Source organism: Alligator sinensis, unplaced genomic scaffold, assembly GCF_000455745.1.
Source record: "Alligator sinensis unplaced genomic scaffold, ASM45574v1 scaffold1398_1, whole genome shotgun sequence".
Classification (NCBI taxonomy): Eukaryota; Metazoa; Chordata; order Crocodylia; family Alligatoridae; genus Alligator; species Alligator sinensis.
In genome coordinates this window covers 268,165-275,823 of record NW_005842417.1, presented here as the reverse complement: position 1 = coordinate 275,823, position 7,659 = coordinate 268,165, and the positions used below count along the sequence as shown (strand labels likewise).

General features: G+C 44.9%; 1 protein-coding gene across 1 annotated transcript in view; it reads left to right on the top strand.

Annotated features, from left to right (window-relative positions):
- The window catches only part of IBA57 (IBA57, iron-sulfur cluster assembly), a gene marked incomplete at its 5' end in the record, with an annotated part of 10,531 nt that extends 2,899 nt beyond the window's left edge, over positions 1-7,632 (top strand). The window contains 2 exons of the mRNA XM_006030075.2: positions 1,270-1,616; positions 3,049-7,632. Coding sequence (XP_006030137.1) covers positions 1,270-1,616; positions 3,049-3,443 — 742 coding nt within the window. The remainder of the gene's footprint in view (positions 1-1,269; positions 1,617-3,048) is intronic.
- Positions 7,633-7,659: the final 27 nt, after the last annotated feature.

Sequence of the window (7,659 nt, the reverse complement as noted above, 5' to 3'; positions counted from 1 at the left end):
AAGTGATGGGGTGGGGGGGGCCAGAGAAGGGGAGCAGGGGGGCAGGGTTGGGCACTGGGCTCTGTCCCCGCCGGCCCCCTAGGTGGGGGTTGGGGGAGTGAGCCTGGGCCCAGGCCTCTGTCCCCACCCCCCTTGCGGCAGGTGATGGAGTGGATGGGCCTGCAGGTGGTGGCACAGAGCGGATGGAGGGGGGGGTCCCCCTGCTCCCTGCAGGCCATGAAAATGGAGAGGACAGAGGTGGGGCCATGCCTCCCTGGCCCTGCAGGCAGCAGCGATGGAGCAGATGGAGGCGCGGGGTCCAGCCTGGCACAGCAGGGGGGAAGGGGAGAGCAGGTCCAGCCCCGTAAGTGTGGGGGGAACAGGGTGGGACACAGGCTGCTGTCTCCAGCTGCCGCATCCCCCCACCCCCCCCCCCCCAGACTTCTTTGCGCGAGACTCCCCCCCCCCCCCCCGACATTTTTGACAGGCAGTTGGCTAGCATATAAGTAATAATTTGCTTCTCTTCATTGTAGATCCCCTCTGGTACTTAGGTGCCTATCCTGGACTATATCTGAATATAGTGGCTCGGCTTTGCCACTGCCTTGCACAGTCCTCTATCGCTGTACAAACTGGTTGTGAGTGCTATTAGACTATAATGACAGCATCGTCCGCCCATCGCGCACAGATGTAAAAGACCGTTTCAGGAACAAGGCAGCAAAGAAGGGGGCCCTCCAGTATTTTCAGCTGTGCTGCTGCTGTTCACATGGTAGTGCACGAAAGGCAGAGCTAAGTCGGGCCCTGTCGTGCTAGCTGCGTGTAGCAATCAGCAACCCCCTCCCTAAATTGCTTACAGACTCTTTGACAAGAAATAACAGGTGGATGAGAGAACCAATCATGCTGATATGGGCAAGGCAAGGTAACTTCTCTGATCAAGTGGGTGAAGTTTGTAGCCTTTTCGGTAGCGCCGATCACGCCTGCCTAACTATTATCGGGTTGTAGTTTTCTTTCTGGCTTGCAGGAGGAGGATGAGAGGGTCTTTATGGATTTTCACCAGGGGGGTGGGCACAGGAGGAAGCCCAAGAGTGCCGGGCAAAGCAGTGGCAAACTCCGTGCAAGGAAAAGTTTGATGCAGACATTTCTTAGTTACCCAAGAGGCTGAGTATTGCTTAGATCAGCATCTGTTGCATTGAATCCATTCTGCAAATTGTTGGATTTAGACCTGGATTAAGGAAAAGGGCTTGCGTGAATCTTTTTCTATTTCTGTTGACCTTGAGTGTGTTACTTTTTCAGGCTTCATGAAAGTCAAGAAGAGGAGCCAAACATCCTGCTGGAGTGTGACAGCACCGTGCTGGACTCGGTTCAAAAGCATTTGAAATTGTACAAGATCCGGAGGAAAGTAGACATAGACCCCTGCCTTGATCTGTCTTTGTGGGCAGTCCTCCCAGGGGAGCAGTCTGGATATGTTTCCAGTACCCTTGATAAATACAAAGACAAGACTTTGATTTTAACTCCTGATCCCAGAGCCGAAGTCATGGGCTGGAGACTGATCACGAGCAAAGAGACAAACCCTCTAGAGGTTGTCCCTGGGAGTCAGATAGGAAACACTAAGGAGTATCATAGGCACAGATACAAACAAGGTAAAGCCAGTTCTAGTTTTATATTCTTACAGACCAGGAAAATGAAAGAAATGATACATGTTTTCATAAAAAGTCTACATGCAAGACATTGGAGAAAGTTATAAATGTGAATTATTGCCAGTCTGAATGTACTGAACATGTTAGGAAACATAGTTCTTGTCTGATACCTCGGGGCTAAATTTGATTTCTGTTCTATTTTTTAAATATTTTTAAATATATTTTTCTGTTGCTAAGGTTTTGTTTTTTTTTAAAAAAAGCTGTGTGTAGGTGGGTTGATGGGTGGCATGTGTCTACAATGAAAAATAGGATTTCTCATTTCCATATGGTCAGATGTTTCCATAGTTTGAGTCATTTTGTTGAAGTTTGGACTACTACCAGTGCTGTCTGTTTTCCTGTTGCCAGGGAAAGCCTTGGCAAACGAATTTGGTCTGTTTAGAAAAGAATATGTGGCTGGATTCTTAAAGGCATTTAGGAACAGAGCAGTTTACATTTGATTTGTGATGGAAATTGTAGCTCAGATCCTTCTTCTGACATATGCTGATGGATCTGTTGAATTCAGTAAATATTAGCTGCAGTGGTAGTTGGGGGAGCAGCAAGCAGGACCTGGTCACCCTCAGATTAGGCAACAAGGGGACAGTCTTAATCAGTAATGTATACACTTTGGGCTTCAAAAGGACTAATTTCAACAAAAGTGAAGAAAAATGGAGTGAAATTGACAAGGAGGAAAAACTCAAATATAAAAATATGACTCGAGGGGGCAGAGGGGCTCTTTAAGAAGAGCTTATTAGATGCCCAAAAAGCAATGTGCAACAAAGGTAGAATAGATAATAGTCACTCTGGTTCAGAAGTTATGAAGTGCAAATTATTGATAAAGCATTTGGCAAAGTCTTAAGACTGGCAGAGATAAGGACAATAAGAAAGAGGTTTTCAAGTTGGATGACCCAAATTCTTTTTTTTTAAATAAAAGTTTTAATATAAATTGGGCTGTTTACTGACCAGCCTGTGCTTACTACATAAGACTTTGTAAAAATGACCCTTTATTGAACCTACAATCCAGCCACGTGATGAAGGTGATCAAGATACGACCCTTCCTATTAAACTGTGTACTGGTTCATTTGACCCCAGCTCTGCGTGGTGCTTACGATTTCCACAGGGAAGTGCTCCACACCTCGTGAGATCAGACTCGAACACAGCTTTTCACTTTGCCTTTCAAATCAGCCTTTGTTAAGGCTGCTCAGTTAGGACGGATGATTTCAGCCCGAGCTAACCTGTTGAAAGGCCATTCTTTTCAAATTATTTCTGTTTACAAGTATCGCCTTATTTACAGTTTGCAGGGGACAACAAGATCGACAGCCCATATACTGAAAGGTCCTTGTTGTTGGAGGAGCCCTACAGCATTTCACTCTTGATTCTTGTTTTATTTTCCCTCCAGGAATTCCTGAAGGTGTAGAAGACCTTCCTCCAGGCGTAGCCCTGCCCCTGGAATCCAACCTGGCCTATATGAACGGCATCAGTTTTACCAAAGGCTGTTACATTGGACAGGAGCTAACAGCGAGGACCCACCACATGGGTGTCATCCGTAAACGACTGCTGCCGGTTCAGCTTTCAGCTCCTCTGTTATCGGGAACCATTCCCGAGGGGTCTGATATCTTGACTGAATCGGGAAAATCAGCTGGCAAATACCGGGCTGGAGGAGATGAAGTTGGCATTGCTTTGCTGCGATTGGCTAATATAAATGAACCGCTGCATATAAATCTACCAGGTGACACCGCTGTGAACCTTACTGCAACTGTACCCAAGTGGTGGCCAAAACCTGCCAATAAGTAAATGAGGAATCGTCTGCTGCACATTTGCCTTACAAGACAAATACTGTCTCACCAGCTTGGAAAATTCATTCTCTCCCTCCTGTCCCATGCTTTTTTTTTTTCCCCCCTTTTGCCTTTTACATTTTGCTTGCAGGATGCAGTCAGGGAGGATTGTAGCAGGGTCCTTGGGATCTGGGCCAAGCATTGGCAGCAATTCAAGGGTAATGTGCTGCCCGTTATGGAGAAGCCAGCCCATGGGGTGGTGAGACACTGAGGAAAGTTCAGCTTATGGACTTTCTTCTGCATATTTCCCCTATAAACCAGATTGCGGGAGATGGATTAGAGAGACTTGTGCTGTGGATGACTGGGCTCAATCCCCAAAGATCATCCATCCGCTCACAGCACTTCTGTGGCCTGCTTTCTCCCTCTGCAACCTGCACCTTACTGACTTCTGAAAGGGAGTGAAAACAAGCCAGTTGCTGCTGTCCCTCAGGAGCTGTGCTGTGGAGGGGTGATTTCTGTACTGGCTTCCTCTCTGTTGCCCGTTGGCTTAGCCAAAGCTCCTGTGCACAGGGGTCATGTCACACAGATGCTGCTCCCCAAGTAGGTGCTTGGGCGCTTTGAGCTGTTTTCCTTTCCTTCACATGAAGTAGCAGATGAGTGCACGAGGCCTAAAAGTCTTGCTTGGGAAGGGGGAGGAGGGCTGTACTGGGTAAAGAATATTAACAACAGGGTGTTTAAAGAGGCCAGACCCTAGTCTGTGTAAGGGTGTCCAATATTAGTTGGTATGGACATATTGTAGGATCTGAGGATTTTTAGTCTACCACTTACTGGATGGATCAAAGTTTATTGTAAGTGTAGTGCTATATTGCAATGCAGAAAGGGATGATGGGAGTAGGAATCTTAGCATGTATGTGTACATATTATTTTTGTGGTATTGCACATTTTAGCAAAGAGCATGCTGCACAAATCTTTCACTAGGATGCATCTTTGCTATACTCAGGCTAAAACATTCATTGCAAGGACCTCCACAATGAACTTTCTGCAGAGCTCCCACATTTCTTGTTGTTTTTTTTTTCTTTCACTGTTAACTGTGAAGCAAAAAGCATGGATAATACTCTGCAATTCAAATCTGTAATTTGCTTTCAATACCCCGTCCTGCGAGTGAGACGTATCCAGGTTTCGAAATCCTGGTAAGTCCCCGCAGAGCCAGCAGAGGGCACACACGGCGTACACCAGTCTCTCCAGAGCTGCGCTGCCATCCATGATGCTGGTCAGAAAGGCTTAGTCTACAAGCACTTTTGGTATCAATATAGCTGTTTTGGTTGGAGGAGTGATAGTTCACTGAAATAGTTAAATTTGGACACCCCATGCTGTTTGCACAGTCACACCCGTCTACTAGTGCCCTATGCGAATAAGTTATGTTGCTGTGAGCACCTTTAAATTAGTCCAGCTATTTATTTTGCCAGCAAAATCTGAGGCAGAGCTTAAACTCAAAAGTGAGCATGGCTACAGACCGGGAGTTCTGCCATTAACGCTCTGTGGGGTAGACCAGGACTGATGGTTCTGACAGTAAGGGGGTTTTTAACCATGAGGGTGTAGCTTATAATAAAAGCAGTACCACTGTTTTTCTGTAGACCATGCCAAATATATGTACAATGAGGAAATAAATAGTGGGACTAGCTGACTTGTCCGTATAAGGAAATCCCGTAAATTGCCCAAAAATCCTCAATGAGTTTCTAAAACCTTGGGCTGCATTATTGCTCTTGCATCATTTTTACAAACTGATGCGTGTTTGTCCAGTGCGAGATGCCCACTCCTCCCCTCTATATGGATATCGTGGAAGACAGTATCAGATGGGATGACTTGTAGGATTGTGTCCTGTGAAGGGTGAGCAGGAGAGCGCTGAGCAAAGTCTGCAGTACCCTGTGACCCCAAGGCCTGCGTGCCATCTATGCTTATGTCTGCATCCCGTCTTTCCCATCTGCATAACTTGTTGCCTTTGCCTCCAAGTATTCCTGGTTGTTTTCCTGCTTCCCACACTCCCTCAACAGCTTCAAGCTGCTGCCAAGCAAGGCCTTTCTCCAGCCAGTTCATGTTGCTGTCTCTTCCTGGGGTTTACTTCATCTGCTCCACTCTGTTTCCTTCAAGCTCTCTTTGGCCAGTGCTGGTTTATGCTGGCTCCATCTTTTCATCTATCCCTGATTATGCAGCTATGTCTGTCCTCTCACCTGACAGCTTGCCTTCTCTGTGCCTTCTTGTCCTCATCCACTGGTAATGTAACCTAATCTATGAAAATGCACACGGCTCCTATAAAACGAACAGTACAATCTGCACTCAGAATTGGGCGCGGGGTGTGTATGGTATGGAGAGAAAGAAGTCCTGTTTATTCCCTGTTTGTAATAATTGTTCAAAGGGCATTTTGGCATTGCATTGTCCTCGCCATTACTGTGAAGTGGGCTGTTTCTTTGAGAACTGCTCATGTTTGTTAAAACTCCTCAATCTTGATGTAAACTAATTCTGTGGAATACCTCATTAAAAGTTAGCTATGTCAGTAATTTAAAAGAATCTCTTACCTTTGATTGCTCACCCTAAGTCAGATTTACCTAGACAAAGGTCTGATCTTTCAGTGATGGAACTGTGTTGGCATTCTTGCTTTTTAGAATAAGGGGTCTGCTCCTATTCCTGTCTACAGACAATGAAAATGTAGCCCGTTCTGGGTCCGGCCCAAAATCCACCATCTACCAAAATGGGAAGTCAAAGGTGACTTGGGAAGTGTGGTATCTGTTAAGACCTGAGCCCTGTTTTAAATGTTTCTCCTACATATGATGGTATCATTAATACAGGAAGAATCGGAGAAGAAGTGGATGATTGTAGACTTCAGTACTAATAACCAGAATATGCCCTTTAGTCTGAGGGATTGTCAGTTTGGAATGGCATAGAAGGAGAAATGCATGGGTGTAATACTTGATCACAGGATGATTATGAACCACCAGGAGACGCAGCGATGGAAAAGGTGATCTGAATGCTTATCCATCAAAGTATTTCCAGTTCAGATGTAGTAGAACAGTAATGCAGTTCTGCAAGGCATTAAGGAAGCCACATTTGAATTACCATCTATAATTCTGGTCATGCATGTTCAAGAAAGGAGCTCAAGGTGGAACAGGTGCATGGAAGGAGCTACTAGGAAAATAGGGGAAATTTTAAAAGGCATCTTATGAGGGGAGACTAAAACAGCTTGGCCCAGCAAAATGAAGGCGGAGAGGGGATATGATTAAAAATACATTGGGTTGAACACAAGGGAAGTAGAAGAGCTATTGAAGCTAACGTAACATTGGCACAAGAACAAATGAGCATAAACTGTCCATGTATAATAAGCATATTATAACAAGCATAAACTGTGTTCCATTAAGAGCAAGGACTTGCACTTCCTGGTTAGTGAGGTGGCTCCTGTCTTTGTTGTCTGAATTTCCGCATGTAGTTTGGGATCAGTGTGTATTGGTTTTTATTATTATTATTAATATTTAAGAAATATACATGAAGCAAAATTACTTACCTTTTAAAGATTATCTACTGCTCTCTGAAAGGAGTAGAGACCGGGGTGACTCCCTGTCCCTGGCCAATCTAGGGAAATGTCAAAACAGCCTCACTGGTTTGACAAAGCAAAACAGAACAGCTGTTTCAAATCAAAATGAAATTCGATACGAAAGGCTGTTCTGTCGAAACCTCGAAACTCAAGGCGAAACAGAACGGTGCCGTTTCGCACAGCCCTGCTGCTTTGTTGTGTTTCAATTTTAAAGAGTTGACTCAAAATGAAAGAAATGGATATTTACCCAACATGGGGTACAAGTTACATCATGGAATCAATCTGTGTGAGACACACGAGTAACACTTGGTTTCTTACCCATCTAGGAAAATGGTTTTGTTTCTTCGTGTGAAAATAGTTTTGGGCGATAGAAAAGTTGTGTGGCTCTGTGCTGACACGTGTCTCCCTCTTGAAGAGTCTTTTTTTAAGTAGAGGTGAAAAAACTGAGACTGAGTTTACTCGTGTTCAGTCAGTTCTCAGGTTCTTAAGTTTTTTTTGCTGGAAGCAGAAATTAATCTGCAGCGGTTTAGACTTTCTGAATGTAACAAAGGAGAGACTGTGTAGACCATATTTAGGCTGGTTTGTCCGAAAAGCTTTTCCCCCCTGTCACCCATTGTGCAAAGTCTCAGAATAGTTGCATTGTACTGTTGTA